Below are 20036 nucleotides of genomic sequence, written 5' to 3'. Positions count from 1 at the left end.
GAGAGGGAGGCTTGTTCAGGTGAGGAACTGTTTCATTCTCCAAAGGTCACTCTCTGATGTATTTGGAATGAATTTGTACACTGCTGAACTTACTGTACTAGTTTGCATCTGGTAGATAAAAAAAAAAATCACACTAAGAGAAAAAAATAAAATAACCAGAACTGTATGGCATTTGAAAAATGTAATATCACATTCTTCTTCTACAGCAGCTTAAAAAAGTATTCATACCCTTCAGTCGTTTTCACATTTTGCCACATTTTAACCACAAACCTCCATGTGGTTAAAATGTGGTTTAATGTGATAAACCAACACAAAGTCTTGCATAAACTGATAGTAAGATTTGGCGCTCAGTTTCCTGCCGCATGTGACATTTTGCAGGTAGACCTAAAAGTCAACCTTTGGTCCCATTTGGCCAGAACACCTTGTTCCAGATATTCTCTCTGTCCCTCATATGGCTTGTGGCAAACCTCAAAAGAAACTTCTTATAGTTTTCATTCAATGATGACAGCCTCCTGCCATCTCTTCCATAATGGACAGACTTTCTGACTGGATGATTGATATTTGTCCTGTCACTCCTTACACCTGAGCTCCGGCTTTCTGTGGTTGATCCAGAATTACGTTGGCCGTTAGCTGGAGGTCTCATGTGACGTTTGTGAAGTTACAAGAGAAAAGATAGGGTTTAATATATCATAATACCATTCACTGATTTATAATTGTCTCAATTTCAACCTAAATATTTAGCTAGGTTGCCAGCTAGCTAAACATTTAGCTAGCTAGACTATTTAGCTAGGTAGCTCAGACAAAATATTTAGTTAGCAAGCTAAATATTTGAAGCTAAACATTTATTTAGCCACAAAGGTATTTAGTTACCAAGCAAGTAACTCCAAACTAAATATTTAGTTAGCTAGCTAGATATTTAGTGTAAATAACCACATGTGTATTTATTACAGCAAATTTGAATGTTTTGCCAGTAATTTTGATGTTTGAGTGGTGAAGCCCTTGACTTCTGGTTTGAGTTGTATACGTTTATGTTTTGAACTTTTGAACACTTTTTGTGTAGTGCAGTTAGTTTGTTTTCTCTCAAATAGAGCAGTTAGTATAGACCAGTTAGTAAAGCAGTTACAGCCGTTAATACGACACTGTTTTTCACAGAGCAACAAGAAACATTGCTTCATACTGGCTGCCCCTCCGACGAGTCAAAAGGTGTGTTGATTGTAAAAAGTGTTTACGTTTTCAGACTATTTTTTTATTTTATTTTTTTTAAACTATGCAGTCTTTTTCTTCCACTTCACAGCTCTATCCTGTTATGTGTGGGTCTGTTATATGAGATATATTTTGGCAGACATCACCATTTTTTTTATACTTTCCAGTGCTTAACACTTAGCAAACCAAGTGTATTCTTGTTTTTGCTCACTTTTCACACAATAGCTCAACTTTTGGAGAAATTGCTTTTACAAACACGCCCTTCCTGAGGTCTGCATAGGACAGTCTTACAGAAAAGCAAAGCCGGAGAAAGCCGTGTAATACTTTCAGGTGTAAAAAAAACAAAACACACATCACAAATTGCTCTTTCATTTCCGAGTATCGAAGTAAAACAGAACACCGGCAACAAAGCAGGGCTGCTGCTTTCTCCATCTAAATGAGAATAACCAAGCGCGGTGCTTCACATGCGCAACAACCAGCTTTCATGTGTCCAAGCAAAAGAAAAAAAAAAAAAAAATAGAAGGAGAGGGTGGTGTGGGTGGGGGCTTGAAGGGGAGGTACAGCAGACTTATTATTTTCCTGCCTTTTACCAGCTGGGGCATAAAAAGAACGTACAGAGGGTGTGTCGGTGCATGGGTGTGCATTTATGTGTGTGTACATGTATCTGTTCAGGCACTTGTGTGTGCGTTCATCTCCCATTTGCATTTGAGTGAGCCTGGCCGTGTGCATATGTATGGGTGGCACAGTGGACCAGAACAGAGCTCTGACAGTAGCAGAGCTGCTGCTCGCTGATGCCTGCCTGGAGGAGCTGACAGCAGCCTGGCCTGTCAATCAGGGTGCAGGCCCAGAAGCTCACTGCTCACATTATTCTATCTTGTTAACTCTAAATCTGTCTGGATGCTGTTTATGGGCCTTTTTTATGTATGTGTATGTGTGTGTGTGAGAGGGGGTGTGCGTGTGCATATGTGGGTGTGGTGGCTTTGCTCTCTCCCCCCCTCTCTCTGATGTGCTTCAGTGTTTTGGTCCTAGCTGCATGGACAGGTTCAGATGAGGATTAAACGAGGCAGATGTGAAATCTGGACTAGAGTGTGCTAAGAAAGCCAGGCCACTCTGGGAGAGTTTGGTGACTTTATAGAAATGTGAAAAACCAGCAGGAGATGCAGTTAACTGATGTTAAGCCATTAAGGAGGACTTAGTAAAAAGGTTACATCTAAATTATTGTTGTTGAATTGTTCCGTATGAACAAAACAGATTTATTTACTTCCCGGTAAATAGCTATTTCTGGCTATCTTGCACGTTCTGGTTTAGTCCTATTACATTTTAATTCCCAATAACTATAACACATATAATTTGATGAACGTACAACTATACATGCGAATTTTCTCTTAAAGTCTGTGGTATTTTTTCCCCCCTGCAGCATACGAACTACGATCCCCATAATCCTTTGCGATTAAAGCTCGCCGTCCGGATGTTGACAACTCGTGTCACCTTCACAACGGGCCCGGAACTCTTAATTTTATGTACATGCGCCTAGTTAGTACTTCTTTAAAACAAGTCAGATATGTAGCGTTTGATGAAACCGGTTCAAACGATACTCGCTAGTCTTTTCGTTTTGGTTTATTTTTTCTTTAAGCAAAAGTAATTCATTGCAGCGGTGGAGATGTTACAAGGAGGAGAACGAAGCATTTCTACTGAAGTTATCACGGGTAACTAATATTTAATTATACAAATTTAAACTAAATTTAGTCTGTGATTTGTTTATGGTTATATTTAAAAAATACGACATTTTCTAGTTGGATTTAGTGCACTCTTTGTGACTTAATGCGTTGTCCTGCTGGTCACTGAAGGCAACACGAGCTAAGCGACAGGAACGTATTTAGCGGACTGAAATATCCAGCTACAGCTGATGAAAAGAAGAAGATACATTCCCATGAATGGACATATCGATCTTCGTTTGCCGTAAATTGACTTCCTGTTCATTTGTTTTTGTGTGTTTTGCTGTTAAAGCTGCCAAGCGGAAGCCAGCGGTTCATGTTTGACAGCTCAGCTTGTCTGAATGTTAGCTAACCCCAGCTATTTAACATTAGCCACCTCTGACAGAAAAACTGCTGCTTGTTTAATGTCACCAAACAAAATTCACGTTTTAGTGTCACGTTACTGAAGTTGTACAGAAAACTGGCTGCTGGACATATACTACTTATAGAGTGGGGCTTTTCCATTTAAAAAACCCAGACGAGTTATTGGGCAAGTTCCTTGTTTCATGTTTAGAAATATTCTTACCTTTTAACAACTTTAATTATCACTGCTGTCTAATACAAGCCCTTCCCCCAAAGATTTGTTTTTTGTTTATTTTATCTTGGATTCTAAAAATATATATATATCTGAGTTTGTGTAAGGTCGAAAGTTAAACTTTAACTAAAGCTGACAGTCGCTCAGATATTCTCCCTAATAGTGGTGCTGCTGATTGACCTACATAGAAGTCAGACAGCTTGGCTGCTGATTGTACCTGTCAACAAACCTCCAACATGGTGGTCACTGATGACAGACAGACCGACCTGCCCGTTGTAGGCTGCTCTTTAAACAAGGACAACTTTGTATTTGTGACTGATTTAAGATAAAGTCTATATATTGCAGTTGAGTGTCTAGCAAAAGTATTTATACCACCTAAACCTTTCCTCATTTGGTCCCAAAGTTTTATGTATTTTCACTCCAAATGGAACTCATTTTTGTTCGACAATGACTTCTTCAGATTCTCCTGGGCTGTGCAGCTCCTCCAAAGCTTCTATGGGCCTTTGGGCTATTCTCCTTGCATAGCCTGTTAGTTTAGGTAGATAAATGTTTTTATTCTTATTACTTTTCTATAGGTTTGGACTTGTCTAGTTTTGCTTCCCCCTTCAACTCCACTCAGTTCCTCAGCCAGTAGCAATTAGCACACACCCGGTGGAGGATCTGAGCAAGCTACTTCTCAGTGAAAAAGTTGTTTAAGTGTTAATATATGATGTTTTGATGACTTCCTGAAGGTGGAGTTTCTGAAAGAGCAGGTGTTTCTATAGAGACAGAGGCCCAATTTCAAGGCGTTAAATTACAACATCAGATTTCTTTTACGTCATATGCGATATTTGTAGCATTTTTCTAACAACTGAAGGTAACATAGTTACTTGATTGTGCTATAAAATGGCACTCTGTGCCTGGATAACACTTGAACATTTCTGCAAATGGTCCATAATTAGCCAAACGGCTATCTTTCATCTGCTGTCCTTCGATGATCAGTAATATGTCTCGCTAAAAACAAGGTTCCACAAAAGTAGGTTAGAATAACTTTGCTACACACATTTTGTTCAGAAGTACAATCAGTACAAACAGTAAATGCAAAACGAAGAAAACTACAACAAATTATTATAAAAGTTATAAGGAATCGCTGAAACCAATCCTTCATCCAGACGGCAAAAACACAAATAGTTCACATGGTTGGATTAGAAGAAGGTACTTATCATTCAAAATGTTGGCAAATCTGATGTGTTATCAACTAATTTTTTATTTGCTTTTTAAATGGATTAATCAGATCACTGGATTTTATTTTGGTGTATCAAACTCAAAGGGGGTTGAATACAAATAACCCCCCACAGATTTTCCAGTTGTTTCAAGTTTTCACAACTTTCCCTGTAAAAGGCATTGAAGCATGTAGCTGTAACCTGACACATGGGGAAAAAGTTGAGTGTAAATACTTTTACAAGGCACTTTGTGTATTTAGTGTGATTGACAGCTGTTGTACTCTGTGCTGTGTCAGACTTAATGTTTCCTCGTCCCACTCATGGATGTGTTTGTCTCTGCCTAACCCCACAGGTCATGCATGCAGCCGGGCCGCTAGCTTGCGTTTTGTCCGTCCCCAGCCCTCGAGACAATGCGCTACCCGTAGCCGGAGGCTCTCCCTTCGTCTAGCCTCCGTCTTTCCCCCGTCTGCCCCCGCCGCTCCCAGAGTTCCCTATGTTAACCCTCTTGAGCATGTTTTACTATATATGTCTGCGGCGGCGCTCCAGGAGCGGGACTCGAGGCGAGGCACTGACCAGCCGGCGTGCCGTGGAGTCGGGCCAGCGGGCGGTGCTGCCGGTCAGTGTGGTGGTGGAGCAGTACGCCATGGAGGTTCTGGACTTCAGCTCCCACTATGGCAGTGAGAACAGCATGTCCTACACCATGTGGAACCTGGCTGGGATCCCCAACGTTTACCCCAGCTCGGGGGACTTCACGCAGACGGCCGTGTTCAGAGCCTACGGGAAGTGGTGGGAACAGTGCGCCAGCGCTCCCTTAGCGTTCCGCCGGACCCCCGACGGCTTCTACAGTCAGGATTACATCGAGCTGGGCTTTGAGAAGCCCGTCTACCCCACGGCGGTGGAGGTGTTTGAGACTTATTATCCTGGAGCCATCGTCCAAATCCTGGCCTGCTCCCACAACCCGTTCTCCCAACGCCCGCCTACTGATGTCAGGTAACAGCCCCCCCAGTGATGACATCCTGAAGCAACTTCCATCAGCAATATCTAGAACAGGGTTCCTGCACTAGCATGGCAAACGTTGGCCATTGTGGATAGGGGAGGAAAAAAAGAGGAGTAAATTCCAACCAAAAAGCTTCAACATTTTCTGGAAAACAAACAAAAAAAAAAGTTGAGTTTGAAATGTGAGAAATTTTCTAGAAAAAACTGACATTTTGAGATTAATTTCAGAAATATTCAAGAAAAAACATGGAAATTTCAGAGTTTTTCGAACATTTTCAACTTTTGAAAAGTTGCAAAAGTTGAACTTTTTTGACGTTTGAAACAAAAAAAAATCCTTGTTTTTTTATAGAACATTTCTCAGATTATAGTAGAAATTTCTGAGTCAGAAATGTTCTAGAAAAAGCAAGAAAATTTCATAGTTTGAAAAGCGGAACATTTCCTAGGAGAACAAACTCAGAAATTTTGAGATTAATCCCAGAAATTTTCTAGAAAAAACATAATGTAACTTAGTTACTTTCCAAATCAAGTAATCGGTAATCTAACTCAGTCACTTTTTCGAGGAGTAATCAGTAATCCGATTAAAGTTACTTTTTCAAAGTAACTATGCCATCACTGTTGACAATTACATAATAATGCAAGTTTTCTCTCTCAGAGAGAAATAAACGTAAGTTTGTAAAGAACAATTAACACTTGAACTTGAAAAAACTTTTAATATTCAAATGAAAACATGACAACAAAAATCAATAAACAAGAGGAAAAAAAACGCACAAACGAAACCATAATTTTGGATTATGGATTATGATTTCACTTTAAACAAAATTGGCCTTCAAAGAAGGATTAATGATCAGACTGGAAATTATTGAGCTAATTTTAATTTATCTTTCAATTAATTGATTAATTTGTGTTTAATAATACATTCAGTAAGCAGAAGCAGCAAACCAACTTCTCATGCTAACATCCTTTAACACGCAATCATTAACCCTAATCAGCCCGTAAAACCTTGTGCGATGCTAAGTGTGCTGTCTGTTGTCCAGGTGGGAGGTGTTGTGGTCAGGAAAGCCCACCAAAGCGCTGACCCCACAGTCTCGACGGTTCTCCCCGAAAATCAAGCACATCAACTTCCCCACCAATCTGCTCCGCCTGGAGGTCAACAGCTCCCTGCTGGAGTACTACACCGAGCTGGACGCCGTCATCCTCCGCGGGGTGAAGGAGAGGCCCATGCTCGCACTTTATAAGATGCCTCTTATCGACATAAGCGACTTGAGCGACAGCGAGGACGAGATGCCTGACGGCGGCGGTCCTTTCAGACCAGGAGGAGACGGCAAGCAGCAGAGGACGGCCAACGGCTACTTTGACAAACTGCCATATGAGGTGACGGCGGAATAAACACACTGCAGGGCGCCGAGCAAAACACGAACGTCAAAGGAACCTTAATGTTAAAGGGGCAGCATTATGTAACATTGACTTTTTTTGAGCTTTTCATCATGTTACAATGTTGTTCAAAAACAAACCAAGGAGGATGAAGCTCCTCCTCTGAGCTGCAGTTTCCAAGCCGGGCTCCAGCATTCCAGCTCCTTCAGACTAGCCAGCAGCAATTAGCAAACACCCGATGTTACTGCACATTTGCTGAGCTCATTATAGGAGCCACTTCTCAGGCAACGTTGATAAAACTTTGCTAAAGGGTTAATAGGAGCCATGTTGTGATGACTTCCCGAAGATTGAGTTTCAGAAAGAGCAGGAGTTTTTAAAGAGACAGAGGCCCGATTTCAAGACATTAAATCACAAAGACAAATTTCTTTTAAGTCATGTTTTATATTTATAGCATTTTTATAACAACTGAAGGTAACATGGTTACTTGATTGTGCTATAAATTTGCACTGTGTGCCTGGAAAACACATGATGCTGTCCCTTTAATGTTCTTTGATAAAGTCACTTAGAAACTTCAACTAAAGTGTTTGATTTTCACAGCAACAGATGCAGAGAAAGGCAACTTTTCCAATTAAATCATGCTGAAATGATGAGGTTAATTCTTGTTGCTGGAGTCGCTAATTTAGAATCTCTGTTTGCAATAACACAAACACTGATCAGTTGATTTGTTTATTTATTACAAATCATACCTTGCTAACAACATTTACCAACATGTTTTCGTAACTTCATGCATCATTAGTGGAAAACACGTTGCCTGTTACGAAACACGATGGTGGCAGAACTATGGTGTGGGGATTCCCGTATCACGCTCTACTCTGTTGTTCTGTCAGGTGGCACAACAATAAGACACACTGAGGTTTGTGACCAAAAGGATTAAAAAGTTAAAAGTTTTACAAATACTCTCCCATGTTCCTGCATTCCTCACAAACACATTAACGTGTTGGGGCTCCGTCCTCATCCAAACGGGCCGACCTCGCGTCACGTTGTCTGCGGCACGCTTCAAGAAAACGCCTGTGGCGCTCGTCCCATCTGCGCGCCAAACCGCTGCCATTAAAGGCGGTCCTCACAAACCGCCGCGTACCCGCCTCCGAAACACAATACAGCTATTATCCGTCAGCCGACACCGGGCCAGAACGCGGCACGTTGTTGGTCCACCGCGACACACCCGCCAATCGCTCTTTGTCTGCGAGAGAGGCAACACAAACACAGAGCGGAACATCAGAGCCGTTTAGATCTCTCCTACATAGAGAGGAAACATTCTCTACACACTTCTACTTATTATCCTTCAGCTTTTTACCGTCACTTAAAAAGAGTTTTCGCTTTTCCTCGCCCCTCCTTTCCTGACCCTTCTCTCTCCCCCCTCCCGGTCTTGCCGTCCTCAGCTCATCCAGCTGATTCTGAGCCACCTGACCCTGCCTGACCTCTGCCGTCTGGCCCAGACCTGCAAGCTGCTGCACCAGCACTGCTGCGACCCGCTGCAGTACACCCAGCTGAGCCTGCAGCCGTACTGGGCCCAGCTGAGTGACGCCTCCCTGGGACACCTGCAGAGCCGCTGCACCCTCCTCCAGAGGCTCAACCTGTCTTGGACGGGCAGCCGCGGCGCTCTCACCCTGACGGGCTTCAGCAGGTCAGACTAAAACGACCTTCGGGGGGGGAAAGACTCGCAAGGACGAACAGTTTTAAAGTTGGCAGAATGGCAGACAAATATTCTAAGTCCAGATTAAGAAGGTTGTTCTGTTTTTTTTCCCCTTTAGTTTCATGAAGGCCCGCGGCCTCAGCCTGGTGTGCCTGGAGTTGTCGTGTTGTCACTTCCTGAATGAGCCGTGTCTTGAGGTCATCGCCCAGGCCTGCCCCAAACTGCAGGAGCTCAACTTGTCGTCGTGCGACCGCCTCCACCCGCGGGCCTTCACGCACATCTCCAAACTCTCACTCCTCCGCAGGCTGGTGCTCTACCGCACCAAGATAGAGGTAGGTGTTGGTCACCTGTGGACTGCAACAACATGTAGAAGGCCCACTGTTACCGAGCGTTTTTCAGAAAAACCGAGACTTAATTTGGCAAACCCTTCACTTAAGAAACCATTCAAGCATTTGCTTTCGTTTTGAGTCTTTGTGGTTTCCTTTATGTCCTCTTCACCCCCGGTAAAGATGTGTAAAAAGCCTTAGAATAAATGGAAGTTTTATTTAGTTATTCTGAAAAAAACTGTGAAACCACATTTAATTCACTTGTGGCTTAGATGTTGGCAAAGTTAATACTTTGTGCAGCCACAGTCTCTTGCCATAAGAAAGCTCTTGGTATTCTCATGTAACATTTTACAAGGTTGGGGTGTACACAGATTCACTGCCAGCAAAAAACACCCAATGTTTACTTAATATAACTTCATATTTCAGAGTTTATTTTTAGGTTCTGAAGGATTTCAGTACAGAAACAGATCCAAAGCACCACGGATCCTCCTCCGTACTTCAAGCTCAACCTTAGGAAGACTTTTAACATACTGCTGCGTAAAAGCTGAATTTGTAGTCTCAGCAAACCAAGGCTCCTGTTAAAGCTGGAGTGTGGAAGTTTTATAAAAATTTGTTTCTTCACATATTTTCTTTAAAACTATCACCATGTCGTCAAAGTGTAACATGAGACAGATAATCTGTGAAAAGATGGATGTCCTCCACTTCCACCCCGAGCTGCTATTGCTGTTTGAAGAGACTCCCGGTCAGAAACAGCCAATCAGAGCCTGGAGGAGTGTCTTAGCTCCTGTCAGTCACCCTCGTGTATGCGCTGCTAAATGTGTCAGTGGAGGATGAACAACTTACTATTTCAGGAAAACTGTTGATCTGCTATCGTCGGTGGTTATGCTAACTAGCCTTAGCATTCTGAGAGCGTGTTGACTTTTTGAAAAGTTTGACATTCTAGTTACTGGCCACAGTGTTAAACCTGTTAAACATTGTACTGTAATTAGTAAAATAATAAGAAAAATATGAATGTTCATTACAATGTAAGAACTGGTTGGGATACAATTGATTATTTGTTCATGTGGTTCAATTGTTTGCTACTACTGCAGTTACACATACATTTATCAAAAGGCTTTTAGCAAATCTTTTAGATGAAAGTAGTTCCTGTTTTTATTCCCACCTCTGCTTTCTTGTAAGTGTCTCTCACTTAACAGGTTCACCTTTAAACCTCTTGAGGTATCGCTGCCTCCTGTACCCCCCGCCAATAACAAAACACGTACAGTACGGCTTTAATAAAACTATCAGACTATTTGTCGTAAAACGATCCGGCTTCTTATCTGATGGCTCGTGTTGCTCGCTGCGTACGCTCCGTGTCAGCTCCGGGTCCGCGGGCGTGCGTTCAGGTGCGGGCACGTCCAAGGAGCGTTGTTTTCGTGTCGCGCCTCGGCGTTTTCGGCGTGCTATAGACAGAGCGGTTTCTGCGGTGGAGCCGGGCCGTGCGCCGCAGGTTGTTTATGCCGCGGACAGACAGTGAGAGCTGTGTGTCTGCCTGAGGGGGGGATGGGGGGATTTTGACATCTCAGCTGTCATTACCCTGTCAGCGCTCTAATTAAATGAGTAGCTCACCGCAGAGAGAGAGAGAAAGGCGTTTATAAAGATGCCAGACTGAGTTCGGCGCACGCACGCACTCACAAGAGGCTTTCACTTTCATCTCTTGACACTTTCTCCTGCCACAGATGTACACGTGTTGGCAATCGGCGTGTTGAATTTCCATATCTGGGCGCACGCCGCAACGCCACAGGAGAAGGCTCCGTCTTCGGCTCGCTTCGCAGTGCGTAGAACTGATCTCCTGGGCTTTATTAAATTCCTTCAGATGTTGATTGGGAAGACAGACGTTCTGTTTGAAGGAAGGTCAGATGACATGACTGACTCAGCAGAATGCAACACTGTGATTTAGATGTGATGTTTTGTCATCATTTTCACATTTAAAGGGGCAGTATCATATAAATGTATCCTTTTTTTTAAGCTTTACATCATGTTGTCATGTCATTCCCTCATCAAAAACATACCTGGAGTGTTGCCTTGATTCTTTCATGCATGTTTGAGAAATCCTTTAATCTCCATGGCAACCATTCAGCTGAGCAAAACGTCTGATTGGACCTAGCGCCGCCTGCTAGGACGAAGCTCCTCCTCTGAGCTGTGGCTGCCAAACCTCCACGTCACGGAGGGTTTGTCCCCCACTCAGCTCCTTCAGACTAGCCAGCAGCAATTAGCAAACACCTGGAGGAACTGAACATCTGCTGAGCTCATTATGGGAGCCACTTCTCAGTGCAACACTGGTAAAAACGTTGCTAAAGGGTTAATAGAGGAGCCGTGTTGTGATGACTTCCTGAAGGCGGAGATCCAGAAATAGCAGGAGTTTTCAAAGAGACAGAGGCCCAATTTCAAGATGTTAAATCACAAAGTAGCATTTCTTTAAGTCATGTTTGATAAATGTAGCATTTTAATAACAATTGAAGGTAACACAGTTGCTTGATTGTGTGCTAAAATGACACTATGTGGCTGGGAAACGCATAAAACCGCCTCTTAAAATTGCCTCTTACTTTTTTCTGCTTTTTCTTTTTTTTTTGTTTTATTTGTGTTTTTTCTTTCTTTCTTTATGTTCTCTCTGTAGCAAACAGCCATCCTCAGCATCCTGACCTTCTGCCCTGAGATCAGACATCTCAACCTGGGGAGTTGCGTGAGGGTAAGAAAATAAACAAATCAAATAAAAAGCTGTAAATGTGCTTCTGAGAGCCACTTTTTTAGACCCAAAATATATTGGATTAAAGTAAAACAGATTCCAAGATAAGAAACCATGCTGATTTAGGTCATGTGACCTAAAATCAATTTGTAGTCTGTGGTAAAGGTTTCGATCCAATCCAACTGAATCTGAACTATTTTGCAAATAAGATTTACCAGAGTGATTCAAATATCTTCCAGGTTCAGTGTCAAATGTTCTTTGAAAAATTAAAGATAATGTATCATCCAGCAGAATTTGTTAAAGCTGCAATATGTAACTTTTATAACAAAAGGGTTTTTTCCCCCCATATTTGTTAAAACTGTCACCATGTTGTGAGAATTTCATATGAGTCAGATGAGCTACCAGTCAGAGCCAGCAGGAGGGGCCTAATGTTGTCAATAATTCTTGTATACATGCTGCTAAATGTGCTAACGGTGGAGCAACAACTTACTGTTCCAGGAAAACTGTTTAACCATCGTCATAGAATGAATGCTAACCGGCTTTAGCATCCGGTTGTGGCAGGCGTTGTTGTGTTGTACCAGCTGTAGCATAGCAGAGAGAAATTAGGAGGGTGTGAGCAGCACATACACACTCCTCTTGGCTTTGATTGGTTATTTCTCACTTAGTGGTGTGTTTCTGCAGTAAGTGCTGGGAGGAGGCAGAGGAGCTCCTTTTTTTCTCACATATTTTTTCACAGTATTATTACAACATAATAAGAGCTGATTTTTTAAAATAAAAGTTCCAAACTACAGTTTTACATTCCTACTGCACACACCTGAGGAGATGATCAGAGTCAACGTCCGTCTGCCTCTGCAGATTGAGGACTATGATGTGGTTGCCAGCATGCTGGCCACTCGTTGCCGCTCCCTGTGCTCTCTGGACCTGTGGCGCTGCAGGAACCTGACGGACCGAGGCCTGGCCGAGCTCGTTACCGGCTGCAGGTAAGCAACGCAGCACGACACCACGCTTAGAGCGCTGTGCGTACCCCGGAGCAACGGCCCCTTACAGTTTGACGTTCTGCGGCGGCTCAGGACGTTGGAGGAGTTGGACCTGGGCTGGTGTCCCACCCTGCAGAGCAGCACCGGCTGCTTCCAGCAGCTCGCCCGCAGCCTGCCCCGACTGAGGAAGCTCTTCCTCACCGCCAACCGCACCGTCTGCGACTCGGACATAGAGGAGCTGGCCGCGGGCTGCCCGGCGCTGCAGCACCTCGACATACTGGGTACGCTTTGTGTGTTTGGACAGCTACTAACGTTGCACATCACCCTGTTTTGATTTTATAATTTTTTTTTAAAGTTAATTGCTTTGGGCTTGTTTCAAATGTAATGGACACGGAGATGAGAAAAGAAAGGGAGAAAAGGTCTAAAGGAAAAGAGGAGTAGAAGAGAGAAAGAAGCATAGATAGAATGTGACAGTCTGCCTCTAGGCCTGCAGAAAGAGAGAAAACAAAACGGAGAAACCACAACAACAAACATATATGCATGTATAATATAGCGGTTTAACATCATTGGAAAGTACACGGTGCAAAATGTATTTAGTTAGCAGCTGCAGCCCAACTGAGAGTATCTGCACACACACACTCACACACTAGTGGAAGGAAACCCAAACCTTTGACCCAACTCATACAGATGAAAGGCAACTCTACCAAGTTCTGAGGAAAGGTATGTAAACTTCTGATTTGAAGACAATGAAAAAAAAATCTCTCTCATTCTTTATTTAGCAAATAGAATTCATTTAGGTCATTCTGACTGACCTAAAACAAGAGAAGTGAGGTGCGATTTATCTTCAGACAGTGAGGTTTATTTGGGTGCATATAAACTTGTGGTTTCAAAAAAAGGGACGTTTGCATAAAATCCCACTAAGCTAGAGATTTTTTTTGTTTGCAATTTCGAAAATAATTCAGTTAATGGTTTTGAACCTGGTCTCAAAACAACAGCATTGTTGTTTGTCGTGATAACTTCTGGGACGATTTATCGTCCAGCTAAATTTGCTATCGCGCAAGAAGGTTTAAGGCGAATGAATGCATTAAAAATGTAAGATGGAAATGTTGATGATGATAAATCCAGTTGCACATTAATCTGTGAACTAAGTAACTTCAGTTTCATTTAAAATTAGCTCATAGTTTTGGATTTCAAAGTCTTTTGCTTTATTCATTTATTTTTTCACCGTCAGGAACACGGTTGGTGAGCGCCGCGTCTCTCAAGAAGCTCCTCCAGTCGTGTCCTCGGCTTGTCCTGCTGGACGTCTCCTTCTGCTCACAGGTGGACACCCGGGCGGTCCAGGAACTCTCTAGCCTCTTCCCCGGCGTGGCCATCAAGAAAAGTTTTACTCAGTGACCCCACGCCGGCCGAGAGGCGTCACGACCGGCGAGAGGTTCACCAGCGGGTTCTGGCTCCGCGACGGGTCCGAGTCACGCGAACGCCGGGAGGAGCTAACGTCCTCGTAGGGGTCGGACGTCGACAGAGAGATTCTTGGGACTTTGACTGAACGGACAAGCAGCCGGCCTTCAGACTGTACGACATGACAAACCTTCTTTGTTATTTTGCGCCGCGCTCCGAATCAGGGTTGTTGAGCTCTTCTCTTAATCTGACACTCAACGTCTAGTTTTTTTTTTTTTTGTTTGTATCGCCAAACACCAAAAGGACGAGAAACTCGGAGCGACGAGCGGCACGAGAAGGAAGCGACATCCGTGCATCGTGCTGCTTGCTTAGGTGAACAAAACCTGTTAAAAATAACTTCTTTTATTTCAATCACAGTAACACAACCCAGGTGTTTCTTTTTAGTGCCTTGTCAGAATGATCGGGTGCAAATGTTCTCAGTTTCACAGCGTACCACTCCTGGTTGCTGCGATGGTTTTCAGAATAACCAGGAATTGTGTTTTAAGCAGTTGTTTATTTGTAGAAAACAAACAAACAAAAAAACTGCATAATTTACGTTCATTTGTGAAATAAAGACAACAATTTTGAGGTCCTCAAAAAAAGCACCTTGTTTCTTGTATTTAGAAGCAGACTTAGGCAACAGTTTGTTAGTTTATTTATTGCTTATGCCCCTTTTCTCCTTTTTTTTTTTAAATAAATTGATGTAATTTACTGAAAATCAACTTAGAATTTTATTATCAAGTACTTGCACTTACCTCTTCCTCATTTAGACCACAGCGAGATGTTATCGGATTTTAGTTAAACCCTAGCAGGAGGCAAACGAATAATAATAATAGTAATGGGGCGTGCTGTGGTGGCGCAGGGGGTTAGCACGCCCCACGTTTGGAGGCCTTAGTCCTCAACGTGGACGTCGCGGGTTCGACTCCCGGTCCCGACGACCTTTGCTGCATGTCTTCCCCCCTCTCCTCACCCCCCCTTCCTGTCTGCCTACTGTAGAAAAAATACGAGCCACTAGCGCCGCAAAAACTCTTTGGAGAAAAAAAAAAAAGTAATATTAATGATAATAACAATGATAATAATAATAATAATAATAAAAAAACAGGATTGGTGTGTTTTAAGCTGAGAACATGCAGCATATGAGCGTCTTTCTGCTAACGTCCATCATAGTCGGGTTCACACTTCCTGCTTCTGTGTTGCCTCAGGCTGAAAGGTTGAATCAGAGGGAGAGAGATCGCTGCAGATTCATTTAGGATTTTATGCTGAAAAAAAGAAACAATCAGCGACCTTGTTGCTCATTGGATGAAATGCTATGGAAAAGTATTTGCCCCCTTACAGATTTCCCGTCTTTCCTTGATTTTTTTTTTTCTTCTTCTTCAGACCATTAGACAAACGTTAATATCAAATAACTGGAGTAAATAGAAAGCCAGTCTTATTTGTGTGAGCCTTTTCGCTGATTCCAGCCATGATCCTTTTTTACGTCAACGTGGAGAAATTTCGGATTCCGACAAAAACAAAACCATGAATTTGTTTGGTTTGTTTTTGAAAACATTCAGAGGTGGACTTAGTAAGATTTGGTCATGTTTTCAGGCAGAAAGAAGAGTCTGTCACGTTGCAGCAAAGGTCGTCAAGGACCTGGAGCAGCAAACAGACCCACAGCATCATACTGCTGCTACCATGTCTGACGGTTCGAAGTCAGAATATTTCCTAAATTCACAGGGATTTTATGTTACATGAGACCATGTTGTTTTGAATAGCTTCACTTAATGAATTAATGAAATTCTTATTTACAACAGTAACATTTATTTGATGATGATGGGGGGGGGGTAAAGTGACAGAAAAACAAAAAAAACAAACAAAAGAAAAGTGAACAAGTTTGCAGGGGGGCAAATACTGATAGAAAAGAACAGGATCAAACTTGCTCTATGTATTTTTTTCTTTTAAAATGTAAAACTCAAGCAGAGTTGAAAAATCCACTGGCATCAATTTGAAAGTTAAACTGGTTGGAAGTAAAAGTGGTAGAGAAAGAACACAAACATAAAGCTGTTGATTTAAATGGAATCTTCTTGGTTCAACCAAACGATCAGATTATTATTATTTTTTGCTGTTTTCCGCTACCGTTATACCATTACAATAAAGATTCAGACCTTCAGGCAGGCCTTGTTTGGTGCTCCTTTTTCTACCGCTTCCTTTACTTCCATTAAACTTTCCGTGTACGTACGTGGATTTCAGACTCTCTAAATATTTAGCTTCTTCAGCAGGGGCGATTTCTAACTTCCACCCCCTTGAGAATTCATCACCGATAACGTTTCCTCGTGATGTCAATAAAATGAAGGTCATGGTTGTGAAGGAGCCCTGCCCTTTTAAACCAAGGACGGTTTGTCAAAGTGTATCAAACTCAGGCCTTATCCATTCTGTACATAGCAAAATGTACTTTAGCATCATATTGTTGTTGTTGTTTCTTTTTAATAATGCAAGTTACTTGACAATCAAAGGACAGCTGTACTGTAACTTATAGTAGACTGAGTCAGCTTTAACAACAACAGTCACTAATGTAACCGAGGGAGCAGAAATGTATGTTGATGTTGTTTAGAAAACTCTGCTGATTATTTATTTCAGTGACTGAAACTTTGGGAGAGTCAGCTTGAGAAGTGGTTTTATTCCCCCCACTCTTTTCTTTTCAGTAAGAAAACGTGAACTTTTCTTCGAAGGACCTGCTAGTCGTAAATATCTGTGCCTTATTGTCCCGTTTGAATGTTGCGTGGTTGAGTTTAGATTGTCGCTCTGAAGCCCCTCCAGCCAAAGGAGTTCACAGTGTCCTGCTGAATCGGGGCCCTGGGCGGGGTCCGAGCGCTCCGAGCGCCGCGCATCAGCCATGAAAATTAATATGCAAAAATGACATTTATTTATACTTTCCTGTGCGGTGCGCAGTCCAGCTGAGTTCACTCTGTAAACACTGCTGGCCACATTTGTCGTTAAAGATGTGCAAAAAGCCTTCGAATAAGTTCTGCGTTGATTTGGTTGAATATTTTTTATCTGTATCGGGTTAAAAACACATTTTCAATTCATTGATAGACGATTGTATCCATAATACTTTGCACTCTAACAAGATCATTGTGGCTTTTGGAGGAGAAACATCGGAGATCCAACGCCGTGCTTAACTTTGGTATGGATTTTTCAGATCTTTGTTTTATGGATTGTCTGCTGCTGTGCTGCTGAAACATCCAGAAAGTCGTTTTTTTTTCTTGCCTCTCTCCCATACAGAGAGGTTTGCATACAGATAACATCCGTATACCTGAAAATTGTACTAAAGAGTAGCACTACTACATATTTTTACTCACGTAAAAGTAAAAAAAAAAAGAGGTAGTCGTCCAAGAAATGACTTGGAAAAAGACTGAAAAAAAAATTCAAGTGTTCAAAATGTTTAATATTTGAAAATGATGAAGTTAAGGAGTCAGCAGCCGGGTGTTCTCTCTGGGTACTCCGGCTTCCTTCAACAGTCTCTAAGGTTGAGTTGGTTGTTTGTCCTGTGTGCCTCTGTGTTGCCCTGGCAACCTGGCATTGACCAGTAACCACCAGAGCAAACGACCCCCACCTGCAGATCGATGCCAATAAATATGTTTTTTTTTTTAATCATTCCCCCATCATTGAAACTAAAATGAAATACTGGATCTGAAAAAAAAGTGAATTTATTTTAAGGCTTTTTACACCTGACTGCCACTTCCGGTTCCGGTGTTAAGGTTTTCCCTTCTTCTGTACCTTTAAAGTAAGCAGAAGAAGAACCAACCCAGTTCTTGTCCTGGTAAAACATTTTGTCCAACAGTTAACGATATTTTCCCCAGGTTTATTAGGGTGGTTGGTTGAAAACCTCACATTTAACCTTTACAGGTGAAGTCAGTTATTTTGATGACTTTTTTTCCCCCCTTCATTTAATACCCCCCAAACTCAAGTGTATAATTTCAAGTAGATGTGAATAAAAGTATCCCTGTAAGAACACATTGGATGTCTACAGTGTACAGCTAATGACCACCATTCACCCTCTCGTGTCACATGTGATCCACATTTGCACCGTGCGTGGTTGTTGTGGAAGAAGGTTGTGTGCTTCACCGGCTCGGTGGTTTGAGTAAACTGGAGAGCTGCTGACTGAGGCGTCGTGGCTTCAATTAATCCTCACAGTCTTTGTTTTGATCACAGATATTACGAAGAAACCAGAGAACAAAGTGGCTTCATTCCTGCAAAGATGTTTTTTTAACTTCAGAACACCAATGTTGCCAAAGCAAATGTAAACGTATCTCTTCATCGCGTTGTGATTGGTAGCTCAGCTCAGGGATATTCAGGGTGAGTGACTGGGTAGCTGTAGCGGAATGATCCTTTTTGCCTTAACCCCTCTGCCATTTTACAGTCTATTAATACTAGAGGGAGAAGTGACATTAGCTTGTCTTCTTAACGGTCTTTTAATGAATTGTTTATGCCTGGTTTAATGATGTATATTGTGGCCCTGTAATGTGCCCTAATGACGGAGAACGAAGCGGCCTCAGCTGAAGTATTAATTTGGACTGCCTCCCCAATGATTATTCCTCAGCTCCTAACGCCGCGGCTGAGCGCGACGTGATTCATGGCGGCTTCTCGCCGTGCAGCTACGGCTTGATTTCTCGCTGTCACACTCCTCTATGAGGCTGATGTAGTACCCAGGGGATCCATAGCAATTAGTTGAGTCTTTTATTTGTGGTTGTAGAGCGCTCAGATGAGAGCAGAACGCATCGGCACTGGGGACACACAGCAACTTGTAGAAGTGTTCACACCACTGGAACTTTTTCACCTTTTGTCAGAGCCCAGCTACAAATTTCACTGGGATCTTAGGTGATAGACCACAATACAAAGTTAGCCATGTGATTTTTTTTTTTTGTAATATTTTTTTCACATATAATAATTGGAAGGCTTCTTGTGTCCTTAATGCTGATACCCCTAAATAAAAGCTAATTCCATCTGGAAAGGTTTAGATGAAAGCATATTCATGAATATACACAGGTCAAAAACTTGTCGCTGCTCTTTAGAACTAAACATTTTGTTCAAAGTAAATCTTTAGCCAGCTAAATACTTAGCTCTAAATTAAATGTTAAGTTAACTGGCCTAAATGTTTAGTTTAGAGAGCTCAACTACATAAATATTTAGCCTAAATATTTAGCTTTAAAATATATTTGTTCGCAAATTAAGTGAGCAAACAAAACATTTAGCTCCAAACTAAATATTTAGTGAGCAAAATATTTTGCTTCAAAATAAATGTTAATTTAGTCCGCTAAGTGGTTAGCTCTCAACTAAATCTTTAGTTGGCTAGATAGCTAAATATTTAGCTTCAAACTAAATGTTTAACTCCAAACTAAATATTTTACTTGACAGTGAAACCTCACTACCAAAAGTGATTGAACACAAATGTATACCCTACTTGTCACACGGGGTATCATCATTGGGTCATTTTGGCCTATTTCAAGTCGCACTGATGTTTACGTTTTAATGTCACACAATGTAGAAAAGTTAAAGGGTTTACTTTTACAAATGGACTGAACTTATATAGCGCTTTTCCAGTCATTTTGACAACTCAAAGCGCTTTACACTAGAGTCACATTCACAAACACACACACACATTTATACACCGATACGCAGATCGGTAGGCAATTTGGGGTTAAGTGCCTTGCCCAGAGGCACATCGACATGTGGCAGGAGGAAGCTGGAATCGAACCTACAACCTTCCGATCGCAAGACGACTACTCTACCAAAGAGCCACAGTTGAGGCACTTTAAAGTTGTAAGTGTTCCTCATTGG

The 20036-nt window shown here is 42.1% G+C and overlaps 1 protein-coding gene across 3 annotated transcripts; it reads left to right on the top strand.

The window, feature by feature from the left end:
* The first annotated feature begins 1096 nt into the window (after positions 1-1096).
* On the top strand, positions 1097-14930 carry fbxl4 (F-box and leucine-rich repeat protein 4). 3 transcript variants are annotated; one of them, XM_028018900.1, is made up of 9 exons: positions 1097-1203; positions 5047-5684; positions 6725-7061; positions 8501-8745; positions 8873-9086; positions 11737-11808; positions 12661-12785; positions 12876-13063; positions 14014-14930. In XM_028018900.1, the coding sequence occupies exons 2-9, from the start codon at positions 5188-5190 to the stop codon at positions 14175-14177; spliced, it is 1842 nt and encodes a 613-aa protein (XP_027874701.1). In that variant the 5' UTR covers positions 1097-1203; positions 5047-5187; the 3' UTR covers positions 14178-14930. The 3 variants fall into 3 exon arrangements, with proteins under 3 accessions (XP_027874701.1, XP_027874702.1, XP_027874700.1); XM_028018901.1 differs by lacking the exon at positions 1097-1203 and adding an exon at positions 2760-2909; XM_028018899.1 differs by lacking the exon at positions 1097-1203 and adding an exon at positions 3032-3162.
* The last annotated feature ends 5106 nt before the right edge of the window (positions 14931-20036 follow it).

The sequence above is a fragment of the Xiphophorus couchianus genome, chromosome 5 (genome assembly GCF_001444195.1).
Source record: "Xiphophorus couchianus chromosome 5, X_couchianus-1.0, whole genome shotgun sequence".
Lineage (NCBI taxonomy): Eukaryota > Metazoa > Chordata > Actinopteri > Cyprinodontiformes > Poeciliidae > Xiphophorus > Xiphophorus couchianus.
This window is presented reverse-complemented; position numbering and strand designations above follow the sequence as displayed.